We start from the raw sequence: 17,828 nt of genomic DNA, 5'->3' as shown, positions 1-17,828 counted from the left end.
AAAAGAGAAATGAGCATAAAGCTGAGCATTGTATGACTCTTAGGGAGTATACCTGGTTCAGAAACACAATCTAGAGTTAACTTGCGTTCATTTACTAGTGGTAAGGTTCGACCAAGGTAGATGGTTGAATTTAGGTTGTCAAGAGTTGATAACGTCATTGACCTTGCAAAATTAATAGCCGGCGTTTCAGACGCTATATTTAGAGAAAGCTAAAATTTAAATTGACAGTTGATTTAATAATTCTATTTAGTATTATACCTGCTGTTTTGATCACATTCGATTCTGACTTAATTGAATGAGGATTGAAAACGTTACACTGTATAATATTTTAGTTCCTTAGTTTTAGTTCCACTATTACATGTTCACACATAGTAGCGAGCAGTTCAGATTTAGAAATATATTTAAAAGAAAATTCAAGAGATTCAAGAAATTCGAGATTGTGAGGGCTATTGGCGTATCAGTGTCCAGAGTCCAGCTAACCTATATTTTGTCATTCACAATGTAAAAGACCATTCGAGATTCAGGAGAAGTTTATCCTATGAGTAGCATTAGAGACATCTCACAGGAAAAAAATAGAAGTTCAATTATAACTTGACCCGAAGATGGCATGATAGAACACATACGAAACGCCGCGTGACGGCTAGAGCAACGTGGTCACCCATCTTCCAAACATAAACATACAATAGTCTTGAATTGATTTTTTGAAGCAGTCGAAATTATGACAAGAATGTCTCCTATTCACCAAGCTAAATCCAGCAATCACGGGAAAAAAATATTTATATTCAGCTTCGTACATACTATGGAGACTGGACTTCCACCTGGAAGAGCTTTCAACGGCCAATTACTGACTACGCTTAGTCCAAAACTGCGTCCCCTAAAATTTTGTCATGGCATTACTTTAAAGATTCAAACATAAAATTGTAGAAGGCAATTATTTTTTAGCAAGTGTCAAAAAGACGTTGGTTTAAGATTATGCAAAATATAAATACTACTCTTCTAGCCTTACATGATGGTAAATTAACTGTAATTTACTTCGATAGCCTCAAATAAAAGATACATCCACACAATTAATTTACAATTCCCTTGTAATTTTCAAACAAAACACGATTTGCAAGGATGCTGGTGAATGACCTCGATGTGTTTTCACTCTCCTCCAAAACAATAGGAGAGCAACAGATGCAGGCAAATATGATCCAACTTGTATTGATTGGGCCGTATGCCGCATTGCTACTGTACAACATGCTTCTTTCCCACACTTTCCAAGCATATTATTCTATCCTCTAATACTACTTCGGTTAAATTATATTTTTATTGGATACCTAATTGAAAATTTCTTATCGTAGCATGATCATTTGATTCATTACATTAGATTAGGGATGGATTTGACTGAAATTTGATGACGAGTGTGCCTAATGAAAAAGGACAGCAGAATCCAGTCAAGCAAAAATACAAAATTGGTCTTTCTCAGAATCGAACCAGGTCTGATTGATCATTGAGCAACCACTCACTTATCAAGCCATTTAAATTAAGGTTTAAAGAGTTTGACTAAACTATACCTTTGATAACAGGCAAAATTATTTAGAATAAAAATTAGTTTTAACTGGATTTACTACTACTGTATTCACATTAATAGTTTGGTAAAGAAAAAAAAAATGTAAATTTCTTTTTGTCAAAAAGACAAAACTAAAACATGGTTATCTAAAATCAGTAGCAGATATAGGCCAAAAGAAATCCCAGTTTAGAAAGCTCATTAATTATTTAAAATCCTTCAGAAATAATTAATGGTGAGTTTTCCTCCCTTACAAATTGATTTCTTAGTTAAGAGCTTGAGCGTTTTTCAACTGTATAATGAAGTTCTTGCAATTTAACGAGTTTAATTAAGTTTTATATATTTAACCGTTTTAACTTCTCACGAATTTCATTAAAATAGAATAAATTAACTCGAATTCCAATTCAACTTGATACTTAAAATTGGCTTATGTTGTAATTTGCCTGAAATAAAAACAACATCACTAACCCTAAATTTCACCAGTTTTCGCTACTTATATACGATAGTGCCTAGTAAGAAAAGTTTTCAATGTTAGACAAAATATGTAAATAAAAAACCTAACAAGCTCTTAAAAGTGCAGGGTGTTCCTTTGTCCTCATAATAATGTACTAATATTATTCCAGTGTATTAAATAGCATATTCAAGTGGTTTGTAATCTCACCAGTCGCCAATGGTGTTTAGCTATCTGATAATACCGTGCCTCGGTGGTTCAAAACCATCAAACCCACCCTTCTGATAACCCCATATTCATAGGCTAAACACTACTTTATAAAGCAAAATATAATAGGTCCCTCAAGCGAAAACTAATTTTCCCCAACTACAATTTCTCCCTGTCGCAAAATACATAGGGTAATTTAATTATTTTTTTCCTAACATTAATGACAAGGAACAATAGTTTTTTTCGCAGTAGCAATTGCTTAAACTAATTAGGGTAGTTGGAAAACATATGCTATTATTGTATTGTAATTTTCACGAATCCGTCAGGTTCCTGTCTGTAAGTCTTGAAACACTACAACACTCAATACTACAACAAAAACTTGCTTCTAGATACTGGTTTGGTCCCGACACACCGCACAGGTGAGGTTGCAATTTTGGAAGTGATACCTTAATTTTAGACGTTGGCTAAGCTAACATTTTTAATCTACATAAAAATTGAAAATATGGTCCTAGTTTCAGAAAACGTTCAAGTTAAATTGAGGCAAAAAAATGTTGTAAAATATAGCGCTCTCCTTATACGTGATACCTACTTAATCATACTGAACTAAAGAGGAAACTGTGTTTCAACTGAAAATGTAATTATGAACCGATCTACTATCATAGCAAGGAAAACTCTAAAGGAAATATAACCTCAATAATACTAGACCATAGGAAAAGTTTCAAACCTTTGAATAATAATACTTGTTGCAGCACAGATTATAGTTTACTCTTCATGAATTGTTAAAATACAAATGGTTCACGTTTGATGAGTACTACTGTATAAGCCTATCACGTTTTCGTGGTGATATTCTTAATTTGCTAGCCTAATAAGAAATCTCGATTTAAAAACCTTACAGCCACAATTTTGAAAATGTTGTTTTGAAAATGTGAACAAAGTACAACAAAGGAAGATTGAACAGAAGATTTTATCAACTGACATAAAAATACTACAGTGTTATAAGATTATTATAATCAGCGGAAACCATTTTTATCACTAAACAGATCCTAAACTGTGACAATATGGATTACCTTTTTACGATTCACATGTGCTATACAAAGAGGTTATTCAAAGTTAAAAAAAAAGTTGTCTGAAAACAGCATTCTAGGAATTAAAAATTGTTAACACGGGTTCGTTCCTTCTTTTTAATGAGTAATTTACAAATATGTTTACATTATACAATTATTTCTACTGCATTTACATTTTTCTCAAACATTAAGAAATCATTCAGAAATATTCCTATATTAATCTTGGTCATTATTATTTAACGTTACGAAATGTCAACGGACAAAAACTGTTCGACGCAATCAATTCTATTCATGTTAAATTTTACCTTAAAGCCATGGTCAAAACAAACAATAAGTTCTCACCGCATTGCAAACCACAAATTAAAAACAGTTCCCAAAACGTTGGTATAACCCTTCTAAATGAAATTTATCGTAGGCCCTACATTTTAATAGAATTATTCAACGCAATCCATTTTTAGTAAAATTTTACTGTATACAAATATAAAAAATAAACAATTAAATGACACCCCATTGTAAACCATGAGTTTGGTTTCCAAAATCTAGGAGTAATCCTCCTCTCTGGGATTTAAAGTAATTGATATTCTGACAGATGATTCTTCTCGTGTTAAATTTTACTTTCAACCCATTGTCAAAACAAAAACAATAAGCGCACACCACATTGACATGAAATACAACCAACCCCTACATCTCTCGATCACATCGTTTTCTCGTTACAAGCCCAACCACCCCCTTTAACCCCAAAATCAATACTCAATGTTACTCACAGTGACAACTGCCTCTTATGGGACTTGAGGTGGGTAAGGGCAGTTCCAATGAGGACCTTAGCCGCGGGCACGACCAACCCTGCAGTTCTAGAGGAGACTGCCGCCCAGCGTCGCTTAGCCGCCCCTTGGCCACCCTCCCCGCCCACTCCGTCGCACCCCTGTATGCGCATGCCACTACCGTGCCGTGCACTCACGTGCGCGCGCTGACAGAGACTACTGACTACTGACTGACTGACACAAGCGGCGCGGCGCGGTGCTAGTAGAGCGGAGCGGTGGTGGGGGTACGCACTACGCAGTTGTGGGGGAATGTAAACATGCGCAGTAATCACGTAGACCAGTTGACCAGTTCCGTTGATAGACCGATTGGGAAACTAGAGCGTTTTGCGTTCTTCGCCTAGATCAGATTCTACAGCTCAAGTGACTGAGTTTCGTCTGTGACCACGAATTGAAGTAGACATGCCACTATCACGATGAAGCTGTAGCTAATATAATGCCTTTAACAAAGCGCGTTGCTGTCAACTGTTTATATCTGTACTACACACTATCGCTCTTTCAAATTAAGTCAAACTAAAAGGACCACTTGTTGTAGACTACAGCGTATCTAACGTATTAAAGTTATTTTATAGTGTTGTAAATACAGAAAAAATAAATTCCATTAACTAAAAGTTAGGCCATAGCCCACAACAGCTCAAGTAAACTACTGTTGTTTGTTTGTTGTCAAATCACGGGCGTATTTTAAGATATCTACAAGTCAATCAAGGGACTTAGCAGCTAACATAAAAAATACACTACACCATACTGCACTACATTCGATCATAACCTTTGAATTATTCCGCTTTTTTAGTAAGGGAAATTGTTTTATAACAATTTGTTTGGCTAACAACAAATTGAGTAAGGTGAAAATATACCAAACAACTTTGTCATAGTTAAAATAATGATCATCACACCTAATTCTACACCCATAGCTGCCAGTAAAACGATTCGGCTATTTGGCCAATTTTCAAAACATTGAAATGTATAAATAGATACTGATGGAAGTACAGTATCATATTGCTAAAAAAAACAATGTGAATTGACTATCTGTAAGCAATAAATGCTGGTTCAGTAAATTCTGGATATTTTCACTCAACAATTATTCTCCAATTAAGAAGTGAAATCACCCACTCGTGTTACTTATGAACGCTTCATCGACTGGGTTGAGTGTTGAGTGTTTACTTCGTAACGCGATTGCTAGTTCAATCATAGGAAGAGCCAGATCCTCGAGAATGTTGGAATAGTCTTAAACAACTCTATCGTCAATCAATGACTTGTTCATCGATTATCAAACATCTATAAACATCAGGGGATTTACTAAATAGCTTCAACCCATCCAAAACAAACATTAAAACTTTCCACAAGCATTTCCATGTGTTAAATAGAGTTGTGTTGGACAGAGTTAATCAAATAAACAACATTAATGTATTAGTTATTAATTATAAATAACACTGTTAATGGTCAATGTACAATCTGCTGTGACAATATAGTATGATAATTTGATATGACAAAAAAATCAATTAACTTATGAATCAGTGACAATGTGGTAAACAATTAATTTAAGTTGATTGGTTGTTAAATTAATTTAAGTTGATTGGTTGTTCAACTATTTTAAGTGTTTGAATGTTTCATTTTGTGTGGGCCTGGAGCGTGTTGATTCCTATGAAGTAGAAGATTTCTCTTATATTTTAAGGTTAAAGTTTACGTGTCATTTTTTTCTCTTTGGTTAAGTAATGGTTAGAAAACGTGTTAAACTGATAGTAAAGTAGCACAAGGAGAACCCAAATATATTCTGATATAATAAAATCAAAAGTGTTATGTGGAACTACTGTTATCAAAAAGGCTGGTAAAAAAAAAGTAAGCAACTTGAGAATTGGTGGCACAAGGAAACCCAAACGTATGATTATCTACTGTAGTAAACAGCAAAGCCAAAAGAATACCGATGTCTTCCGAGGTAATGTGATACTCTTTTTGTAAAAAATCAGGCGGGAAATAAAAGTAAGCAGTTTGTAAACAGGTGGCACAAGGAAAACCAAACATATGCTAATCTAGTAAACAGCAAAGCCAGGTCAATGTGATTCCCGTCGCGTACACAGACCCGAGTTACCTTGACTCGTGTGTCGGCGGTGTTCAGTTGACTTTGACTCCCCAAACAACATTTCAACCAAACTCAATTTATTTAAATATCTAAACGTCACAATTTTTAGAGCACGGCAGTTCTTTTACAGGGAGTTCACACGTAGCAAAATTGTAGAATATTCGTCGAAACGCTTCCTGACTGAAATTCAAAGCATAATTCAAAGATTAATGTAAACCAATTTATAATTAAAAGCTTGTTATTTGTTTTCCATAATAGTAAATTTGACACAGAATTTTACGCAATTAAATTACATTTAACACAGCTATTTTGAGACTATACACAATAACCTTAGCTATAAATCAACATTGATTTTACACAACCATAAAACCGTTTTCCCTTTGTCTCTTCAATTAGTTTAATCTGATTATTTATTTGTTTCTTATGTAAGTAATTACATTTTTTACGCAATTTTGGCCAGTAAAAACTGTATTTTTCAGGTTAAAAATATTGACGTGACTCAATATTCTATGTGCAAATACTGAGAACTGAAGGTAACGAAATGAAATTTAATGGAGGATAAAACTAAGTAGTAACCTATTAACAAAACTACAGACTTAATGGTAAAAAAAAACAACTCCAACCTAAAACTAATTCATTTCCCGGTCCAGAAACTGAGGAAACTAAACTATCTAAAAGTCAACTATAGTGACCAGACCTTACACCCCATACTATTTCATTTCCCGTCATAAACTGCCCATAAACTTACTTAGTAAACTTGCTCATAAACTTGTTTTAATGTTTGAAGACCTTGAGAAACGATATCCAAAATTACATCAACTTACAAAAAAGAAACATATAAAACTTGACACATTTATGAAGACCTTCAACATTGTATCACGTTACACTCTATACATGGACACCCAACTGTAGCATTGCTCTACACTAGAATTGCGGAAACATCCCTGATTAGATTGACGAAGAGAGAAAATTGATTTTAAACTAAACTATTTTAATCCTACTAGTACTAATAAGTGAGAAAGTTTGGATGTATGGATGGAAAAACGAGCTTCACAAATTTACAATCGGATGAGAAGTCTGCTTGTGTTGGTTAAATGATACTACGTCTTTGAACGTTGACACCTCTATATATTCCCGTATACATTAACTATAAAACCTTTATACGACTGAGTTCCTCGAGGCAAAAATCAAAACAGACAGAAGACCAAACTTAACAACAATGACCAACTCACCTATCTTCAGAAGCTGTAACACTCGGTTCACAACACTGAAGTAGCGATATGCAGATTAAACTTTGTCGACACATGACACTGTAAGCCTTGTATCACAGTCACCATTACCGGGAAACTGAGCATCTGAGCAACTGAGCAACTCAGGTGTGTGGGCAACTGAGCAATCAGGAAACTTCCACTGGACCTCCTCCGCCAGTGACCTTTGCTCATTCAAATCATATGGGACAACTTTCTGCGACATTGGGTAAGATTGCCAGCCGCAACGATAGCAGTTTTTTTCCAGCTTGGATGTTTGGCATTGGAGGATTATGGCTTGAGATTTTATAGACGCTTTTTCATGAGGATATTTGAGTAAAATCTTTATGAGCAGATTATAAGGTTACAGAGCTTTACTTTGGATTTAGAGCAAACTGTTTATGAAAGTCTTCAAGTATAACACTTGTAGCGTTGAATACTTAACACTTTAGTGAGTCGGTGGCTCAGTCGGTAGCGTCGCGGACTTCGGGCCCAAGGCAGCGATGTCGTGGGTTCGGATCCTGGTCACTGCCGATAACATTTTATCAGTACAGTTCACCTTTGTACTGTACCGGCTCACTCCTTGCTTTGCTGTAAACGATCCACGCACGGGCGCTTAGTCTATGTGGACGGGCAAATGCAAGGTTAAAAGAGGCCGCCAACCTCTTAAAAAAAAAAAAAAATAAATAAAAAAAAAAATAAAAAAAAAATGTCTGTGTTAATGACATTGGCATAAAGTAACCCAATAGACCAATAGACCAATAGACTAACGGTCTATTCTCTGTGCTTAAGGTTATGGAAGGCGTTCAAGTACTGCTTTGGGTTAAAAAGGCACTTCTTCATAAGGGTATACAACTGCAAATTTAAGCTTGCGTTAAATTTTGTGTTGGCATTAGGTAAGGATATAACTGTTTTCACTTGAATGTCAATAATTTATCTTTTAACGAATTTGTCGGCTACTTTTACTGTCTTGGACATCTTGGATAAAGATAATAAACGAGTCGAAATTTTGCTAAGTTAAAAACACATTTTTGCATTACGATTTAAGTCTGCATAATTTTTTTTTACTTGTCCTAAGGACGCTAGGCACGAGCCTGGGATTGTTTTTCACATTACTTCAGGCTAGACCTAGGGGTTGCGACATTATCACTTAAATAAAATCCATTGGTGACTTGGCGGGGATCGAACCCGGGACCTCAGGGACTGAAGTCCCGCGCTCTAACCACTACGCCAGCTCGCTCCCCCAGTCTGCCTAAAATATGCATTAGTTTGATTACGACATTGTATGACTTTCACCTTAACTTATCTCAACGATTTTATTATTCGGAAATCAACAGCTTTTCTGACGATATTGGGTACCATTAACAACGGATGCGTTTCATATAAATAGTTTTAAGAACGTGGGCTATAAAGCAATAGTTCAAGAACTTAGTATTGGCTTCAGGAAAGATAACGGTTGTGTGAAATGCATTTTTAACTAAATCAAACCCTTGCAACAGATGTGGTGTTGATGTCCTCTAGACAAACGCATCAACGATAATTCGCATTCTGATCGTGTAAAAGAGCTCTCATGCAGCTACCAGTTTTTCCAGAGACAGATTTTTTGTAAGTCTCTGAACAAAACCTTCTTACAGCTTCGAAGGCTGAAGAGTAGTCCTAGATCAGCCCCAGTCAGCTCATCACCCACTGAAATTTCACAATGGCGTCATAATCTTCTTCTAACTAATCGATCCTCATTCATTCATACACTCATCCTTCATCCATCATTCTCTGAAAAAGACACCAAGGTGTGTATGCATTGTTAAGATGATTCAGTGAAGTTTTTCTAATAAGTAGTGAATTTTAAATACTGTTGCAAGCCATTTGGAACTTGACATCTTAGAAGTCTTTCGGTAAGTTTAAACTATCTTAGTACGGAAATTTAAGAGATGAATATGACTTCTATATTAGCTCTTCCTCGTAGGTTAATTTGTCGATGTTCTTCTCTTTTGGCTAAATCTGGCTATAATACACTCACTCATATGGGATGTCTGCTTCCTCTCAATTCAACGCTTTAATTCTTATAGGCAAGTTTAAATCCTCAAAAAAATACAAAAAATCCTCTTCAAACTTAAGTTCCCGGATTAGATTAGAGAAACTGTTATTAAATATTTATAGTTTACGAAAGAATACTTAGGGAATGTTATTTATCCTCCTAAAATGTGTCCTCTCTAGCAATGATTCAACAATGTAAAGCGGAAACTCACTTGAGTAATAACTAAATACCATTAGCATAACGAGCTTCCTCGTTAAGAAAATTAAACATTCATTAAGATTCGGGTCGATACAATGAATCAATGTGTTGACTCATACTGAACATCTCGATACTTGAGAAATTACTTCTCTTCGTACTTTTTACTTCGTACGTACGAAAAGTATTAATGTCGATCTACAAATTAACATGTTTTAGAAAACTAAATTTGAAGTCTTGATCACAAAGTAAAGTTTTGTAAAAAATCAAAATATCTTCAAACTTTTACAACTTTAAAACTAAATAATTCAATTTGAACACTTGAATAATATATCTCATAGGTCTACTACAGTAAAATTGAAGATAACTTTAATTTGGGATTTTAGGATTTAAGTAAATTTTACAGAGATCTGTACTAGTTATCAATCATAGTTAAGTCACGACATGTAAATAAATAGCAATGTCGACTGTTGTAATTTGTTTTTCATTTTCATGTCCATTTAAGTTAGGGTGCGTTGATGTTGATTAAATGCTTATTTTAGGGTTACATTGTACAGTGCCACTCTTTAGCAATCAGAACAGGTTTTTGTGTAAAAATAATGTTAACTTTGGTGCAATACGGTAACAAGTCATAAATATGGCGTATTGAAACATACTCTACAAATATCGAACATAATCAGACCTAAAGATGTCTCAGCAGATTTTAAGGACGATGGATGAATTTATAAGGCTGTATTTGCCACACAATAAAATTAGTTTAACATTTAGTAACATTACTTGACTAACTAATAGGGTAAAGAAATAAAAAATGATAAATAAAAATATATGCAATTTATATTTCATTTTCTATTTATTTATTTTTTTAACCTGAATGTTTAACTTTAAAATAAGGATGTCTCTAGGTGAACATGAAACACAGGAAATGAGCATAAAAGTACCAGGAACGACAACTCACAAAGATGATATTTTGAGCCAACGCCGCCTGCGCAGGGTCGCTCACAAGACATTACACAGACACGGTGGGTGTCGCACGAATGACTCACTCATTGATCACCTGCGCTTGTGACGTAATCAGCATCACAACAAGTCTCGTTATGGAAGTCAGTGTTGACCTTTATTATTGAAACTGGAGTTATGTGTGGTGTTTATTGAACGGGTTATAAAGATAATCAACATCTATACTGAAAATCAGAATCCCTTTAAAATGATAGGTCACATGATACGTGTTTACATTTGAAAATTTGGGGCTACTCCCAAAATACCCCATTTTGGGGGCTGGGGCAAAGTTGTAACTTTGATGAAAAAGTGCAATTTTTTATGTTTTAAATATGTGCAGAGTTTTGTTTTCCTACTGCAACGTGTTTAAAAAGTTAACTGGGGGGGGTTCCAGACTTTTGCCTAACCCTAACAACATGTAAATTATTACTGTTCCTGTAATAGTATAACAACAAAATACATAAATTGTTACTTCCACATAAAAAAAAACATTTGGGCGTCGTCAGCGTACTCAAACGTCACAGACATTAAACCCACAACAGCACAGGCTCAACGTTTTTACTAAGACGGTCAGTCTACTTTCTCTATGCATTTTGAATGAAATTTCAAGCCTGACATAAATTAATATACGCACACATTTCCTATAGCCTATTGGATAATTTCTCATTTTTTGCCAAAAACTTGCAAACACACAATCACATCAAGATATTGCCAGTTGTACTGCATGCCTAAAAATATTTTCTCAGAAACTACATAAATATTCTCCAAAGATTAATAAAAAAACACCAATAATGGTTAATACTCTATCATACCTATTCTGCTAAGATAATAAATAAGTTTTAGTTATCGATGAACAGAAAATTTGTTACGGTTAAGCCTGTTAAAACGAATAGAACAACAAATAATTTCAAACTTTCAACATTAAAACCACATTTTCTAATCCAAATACAAATGAACACACCAACCCGTCGTTCAACATTAAAAATCCCATTTACCCTTGAGAAAAAAATCAAAAGGGAAAAAATCTTTTATTTCAAACCCTCCGCCTTTACCCCAAACAAAGACTTAGAGATGAGACAGTTTAAATAAGCTTTCTGGGCCTTTGTGGCTTTTACTTTCCTCAGATATTTCACAGAGATGGCTTTACAGTGTAGACAAGAGGGAGAGGGAGGGAGAGGGAGGGAGGACGATGCTGTCGTAGCATTAAACATTCACCAGCACCGGACAAACATTGTGTTTATTCACATCTCACAGCTCGACAAGGCTGTCTCTCAAGTGTGTACTTCAGCGCAAACCACTTCTCGCAGAATACATTCAGCGACGAATATTGTAAGGAAATATTTTCTTTTCGCCAGAGTTTCAATGTGTTTTCGAGAGAATTTGGTTTGAAATAAATTTGAGACAGTTTGAGTAGTGCTCATCAGAAAGGGGGTTTTTAAATAATAATATACAAAAGTTAAATATATAAGGCTGTTTTTTTTATTTAAAAAATCTAAATTCGAACAAAAAATATTTCAAAAAATGGGAGAATTAGGATAGAATCTGGACCGCCAATATATTTATCTAGGGGGAGACTAAGCTGCATCAGAGAACCTCCTCCTTTAAACCAATACAATAATTCACTTATGTTTCACCAATTCAAATAACCGATGCATTTCATAAACTGCAACTCATTGTTGCATTGCAAAACAGTAAATAGCAATAAAAGCGAGTGTGTACATTTGAAACTCGTTTGAAGCCCCAATCCTCCACATCTCAAATTGACGTTAGCTCACTTCTCAACGCCTCTTCCGGCGGACCCCTGGTACGGTATGACAACCGCGGGGGCGCGATGAAGTCCCAGGGTCAACCAATCTCAAGGCCATCTTCGCAATTATCGTCCAGCTGTTCCATAAAGGCGACACCTGATCAGCTGTTCAGACAAAAACGCGGGAAACGAATGTCTGCAAGTGTCGCCGAACACCTATTTATGGCGGGAACGAAAGCACAAGTAAACATGGTGGATGTTAATTGAGAGTGCGTGAGGTAAATGTTGAAGAGCTAAAACCAAGTGATATTTTCCTTGTCACATGTTTCAGTACGTGAATTTAATGGGTAATACTGGAAATACAAGTTCTAGGAATTTTTTAACCAGTATAATGTCGGATTTTCGTTTTAAGATTTTTAATTGATATAATGGTATCTTTCGCAAGGCAGACTATTTAAATTCTTCGAGTCCCAACAAATACGACCCGGTCGCAGAACCAGCTTGGCGTCACAAGTCTAGAGCGAAGATCACGTTTACTCATCTCAAGTTACTTGCAGTAAATCTTAGCTGAAAAATTATGCTTTATGACATATCCTGATATTAGAGAATTTCTCATTCTGCATGACGTCTCCGGCCATCATCAAGACAATCTGTTACACAATATTATCTCCTGCTATTGTGGGAGCACCTTAGTGTCTGCACGACAAATTATCCGTTCTTGCATGACATCTCCAGAAATTCTCAACCAGAGTACGTGTAGCAAACTGTGATGTGATAGCTACAACTAAAAACCAAACTCCGTACTATCGCCAGACAGTCTCATGATATACTATTCGTAATCGTGGAACAACCTATTTATTTAAAGACCAGAAAATCTCTGATCGTTGGACAATCTCATCGTCCATATACAGTACTCTTAATCAAGGCTGACACTCGTCGGAAAACCACTTAACTTCTGACTGTCCAACAGCCTCCTGGATAGCTATTGATCGACGTAAAATCATTTACTATAATAATCTAGTAGGACACTCCTGATCTCCGGCTATCCTCATATACTCACTGTTGATTGCCGGGTAACCTCGTACGCTACTTCTGAACATCCCACGTAGTCCTACAAGTAGAACAATATTGATCACCAGACAACTTCACAGAATTTTCTGATTGTCTGAAAACCTCATAAGAGACTCATTTTGTAGGAAAAGCAAAGGAGTACTAATGTTCTCCGTACAACTTCATAGACGACTGCCGATCATCAAACAACTTCATGGGCGACTTCTGAACGCCGAATAGGGACTTATTCTGATCCCTTGAAAACAACATAGATAACTCATGTTTGCTGGACATCTTCCCAGACGACATTAAATGACCTGAACATTCCCTAGACAGCTCCTTTATTGATGTACCATCTCCTAGAACACTCATGCTTTCAAAAAATCTCACGTTGTCTCGCGTCATATTAAACACTCCTGACCAGCAGACACCCTGAGAGGCCACTCCCGATATGAAAAATTCAAAGGCAGCTTCTGATCGTTACTTGAAGTCCTAGAGCCCATTCAGTCCAACCTTATATATGACTACTAATTGACAGTCAGCCACGTAGGCAATCCATAACTCATCTATATCTTCTAGATAACTCCTGACCATCGCAAAACCTCCAGGACAATACACTCTCCTCCATAAGTGTCAAATCTAAGGCACACTTCCTCTTCGTCGTTCTAACATCTTCTCCAATAAGTAAAATCCCCAGAGCACCATCTGATTGTTTTATAGTCTCCCTTCTCGAAGCAAAAACTTTATAAAACCTTATGTCCGTAGTACAAACATATTCCCCAATATGTAAAATCTCCAGGACACCTCCTACTCGTCTTACAGCCTTCTCCCCATAGACGTCAAATCTCTAGAGCCCCTCATTCTTGTATTACAACATCCGAACTTTAGACGTCACATCTCCTGGACAACCTTCTGCAACCTCTCAACTCTATACGTCAAATCTGCAGGACAGCTCCTGTAGACGTCGTCCAGACACCTCGACCGCCCGGCGAGTGTCCAGGTCGTGACTCAGGAAGGAAGGACGAAGGTTGTTAGAACCATCAATCCTCGCCACGGCCGCTTAGACAATGTCTATTGTAAATTAAATGGGTCGTATCCCCTCGCACCTAGCAAGGCTGTTGGTCTGTGGGCGCTCTAGTGGCTCTACGTCAACCCAGAACTCCAAGAAAAGGTTTGATCACTCAGGAATGTTCCACCGAAGGACTGCCGTTGGGTGTCTTGTATTAAAATGATAGAATCTGCCTTAGTTATTGATTATTTTATTTCTGTACTATTAAACAGGTTGATTATATAGATTCATTGTATATGGATGCATCATTATTAGGTCACATTTTTTTATTTTGTTTCAGGCTTAGTACGTTCAAAAAGTTGTTAAGAGTTGAATTTTAACTTCAGCGCAATTCAAGTTCAGCAGAGATAGGCGGGGAAAACTTTCAACAGATTTTCAGGATTCCTCATAGTTCTCTCGGACCAGAAGCACGTTTCATGATGCAATAACAACGCTAAATACAAATAGTTACTTTTCAATTAATTAAACACGTAACTTAAAAGTTTTCCGATTTCACTGGTAGTTGTAGAAAATCTGTTGAAGACTTGTTTTATTATATCCGCATAGTAACTCCGATACTTAAAATGCTAATCAAGTTAAATAAACAAGTTTAAACTAAACAAATCTCTCAAAGCAACCCGACTTTACGACAGCCACAAACACTTCCCCCCGAACTTCGCCGAAGTCCTTGGCGGACAGGAAGACGCATAAGGAAACTTCGACGTCTGGTGACAATAGACAAGTGAGTGACCGGGTCCGAGGAATAGTAATCCTGAATGTCCTTCGGGAGAAGGAAGAGCTCTCGTTATCACTTACGTCACTGATAACAACAACAATGGGAGGTCTCATAGTTAGCCACCTCAGCCCAATTGGTCTCTTTTGTTCACATATCAGGGAGTCCGCATTGCGATACTATCGTTCCCATGCGTGAGGTTTTGATCACAGAGTTTTTCGCCCAACTCTTATTGCAGCGTTTAATCCTTATGTAAAATTGTATTGAAACATAGGTTGTATAATTTGTTGCTTTACTCACGGCTGTCTAACTCATAGGTTATTAAACTCACTGACTTACACGGTAGCTTATATTAATTTGTATTGTTGTTGCAAGCCCCTAAAAAAACTATCCAAATTTGCTGGTGAATTCTGTTATATTTACTATTTTAATTTTACATGAACGGATTGGGCTTGTCAAGTACACATTTTCAAAATAAAAGTTAAACTTATACCTATTTGCACAAAAAGCTTGTTGAGACAAGAGCTTTAAAGCTGATTTAAATATGTTTGCAGAACCTTTAGGAAATATACTTACGCACCTCAGATTGAGGAACTCTGGTCTACAATGGTGGGTAGACTAATGACATAGTTCTAGTTAAACTTAATTTAATATAATAGCAATTAGTAAAACAATTGACTGTTCCTATTTCTGTGTAATGGATCAACGGAATAAAAACTTTTGACTCTTGGGTAAAATACGAATCTAAAATACGTCATAGAGGCTTTTGTAAAATGCAGGAATTCGGTTGCTGAAGACCATTTTGTGACATGTGATATATAAAAAGATAGACAAAGTTTTCACCACACTGAAAAAATACATTCCTCACTTGTACATCAACCTAACTTCAGCAACTGGTAACTTATTTTACACACATTAGAGTCTACTGATTTATACCCACTAAAACATTTTGTAAATATACATGCAGTATTACTAAAAGAACATCACAGTAATGACGGAGACTTTAGATGGTTCAAGTGGACTTCTTATCTTTATGTAAACGTTTACGTTTCTGTATATTTGATTCATTAGACGCAATGATTTAGTATATTGGTGTTGAACACATTTTTCTTATTCTAGGGTAAGTTTTATAGTTCACATTTTGCACGATTAAAAGGGAAATAGTCCGGTAGAAACTTTCAAATCGATACATTTGTTCCTAATCGTTAAAAAGTCAGTGTAATGCCAATTAATAAAGGCAAGACTTAACGTATTCAGGCGCTACAGGACATAAAAATAAACTGGTGATTCAAGTAGTTAAATTTGACTATTTATTAAACGTGTACGTGTACTATTGACTGTTTATCAACCTTATGCCTAATCGAATAATCTAAAGAAGATTTTAGGCTATGTTCAAAGTCAGCCTTAACAAAATTCAACTATTAAAGCTTGTCATGCATACAAATACAAAGCAACTGCGCGTCACCAAAGTAAACTAATTTGAAAGTGATTTGTATTTACCAAACATTGTTTAGTAAACAACCTCTACCGTGGAGTCTTCTATTGGCAATCACTTCTTCATTGTTGTCCTCCTCTGTCCAGCCTCAGGAATCATTTGTGTTCACATTACGTAAGGTCTTGCGCAATGTAAACAACTGACAAAGGACTTGGCAATGTTAACCCTAGGTTTTCTGCATTATAATGATTAGAAACGTGTTTAAATACCTTAACACTTTTAACTTACCTTAACTTTTTCGATTTTAAAAATCTTAACAGCAAAGTTCATATACAAAATATGTTTTTCCTAATCTCGTAAAGGAAAACTTATTCATCAAGAAAAGGCCAAGAGGACCATTATGAGAGTGAGTATGCACTCCACACATTCTTTTAGTTTTCACTAAATAAATAACTTATAAAAGATACATAGAATCATCCTTCTTTTGTTAGTCATGATTTCGGAGGATTGCAAAAATGGAATTAACTGTTTTAACTATTATATTTATTTTCTGACAAAAGTAAGCGACTTAAGAGCCTTTTAACTAGTGACTCGTCAAAACCAAATATCGAAACCATCAAAACTCTAAGAGTTTCGGTTTGGTCATTCGATGAGCAAGTTTTGAGATTTAAAAGTAACTTTGACGAAAAAGTCAATTAAATTCTGAATGCAACCGATAGACTAACCAAATACTATGCAACATAAACGTATGTACATTATTGTTTCATATCGATATTTTTTATATGCAAATAAATATTAACCAATGTGTGAATACATCTAATATGTATATTGTTATGCCAGGGTTAGGCCTCTGATTTCTTACAGTTTTGATTATGTTGAAAAGATTTTATTATTAACTGTAAAACAATCTATGTATAGGCATAGATAAAACTCCCTTGTGTTGGTTAAGCTAGGCGCCCACCGGGCAACTCAGCGGGTGACGCGGCGCGGCGCGGCACGGCGCGACGCGGAGAAAAACTTCCGTCCGCTTCTCCAGGGTTCGCGCCCACCAAGCAACTCTAGCAGAAGCGCGGGGCAGCGCTGAGAATTATTCTTTTGGAGGGGATGCACAGTGCACTTCGATTCGGACCCGAACACTCCCGAAGGGCTCACGATACTTTCCGAAAACACCCGAAT

At 36.0% G+C, this 17,828-nt stretch overlaps 1 protein-coding gene across 6 annotated transcripts in view; it reads right to left on the bottom strand.

Moving 5' to 3' along the window:
* LOC128992334 (tyrosine-protein phosphatase non-receptor type 11-like) overlaps positions 1-17,828 on the bottom strand; it is a 139,174-nt gene that overhangs the window by 31,592 nt on the left and 89,754 nt on the right. The window contains exon 1 of one of the 6 annotated variants that reach the window (XM_054415871.1): positions 7,399-7,509. The exons of 4 other annotated variants lie outside the window; for them this stretch is intronic. In XM_054415871.1, the coding sequence (XP_054271846.1) occupies positions 7,399-7,472 (74 nt within the window). In that variant the 5' untranslated portion in view covers positions 7,473-7,509. Of the gene's footprint in view, positions 1-4,035; positions 4,193-7,398; positions 7,510-17,828 lie in introns of those variants that run through there. One more of the 6 variants, XM_054415869.1, reaches the window with a different exon arrangement.

This window comes from Macrosteles quadrilineatus, unplaced genomic scaffold (genome assembly GCF_028750875.1).
Source record: "Macrosteles quadrilineatus isolate MER2022 unplaced genomic scaffold, UCM_ALF_1.0 Scaffold_4__1_contigs__length_99947679, whole genome shotgun sequence".
NCBI lineage: Eukaryota > Metazoa > Arthropoda > Insecta > Hemiptera > Cicadellidae > Macrosteles > Macrosteles quadrilineatus.
The sequence above is the reverse complement of the archived record's forward strand: the minus strand, read 5'-3'. Positions and strand labels throughout refer to the sequence as shown.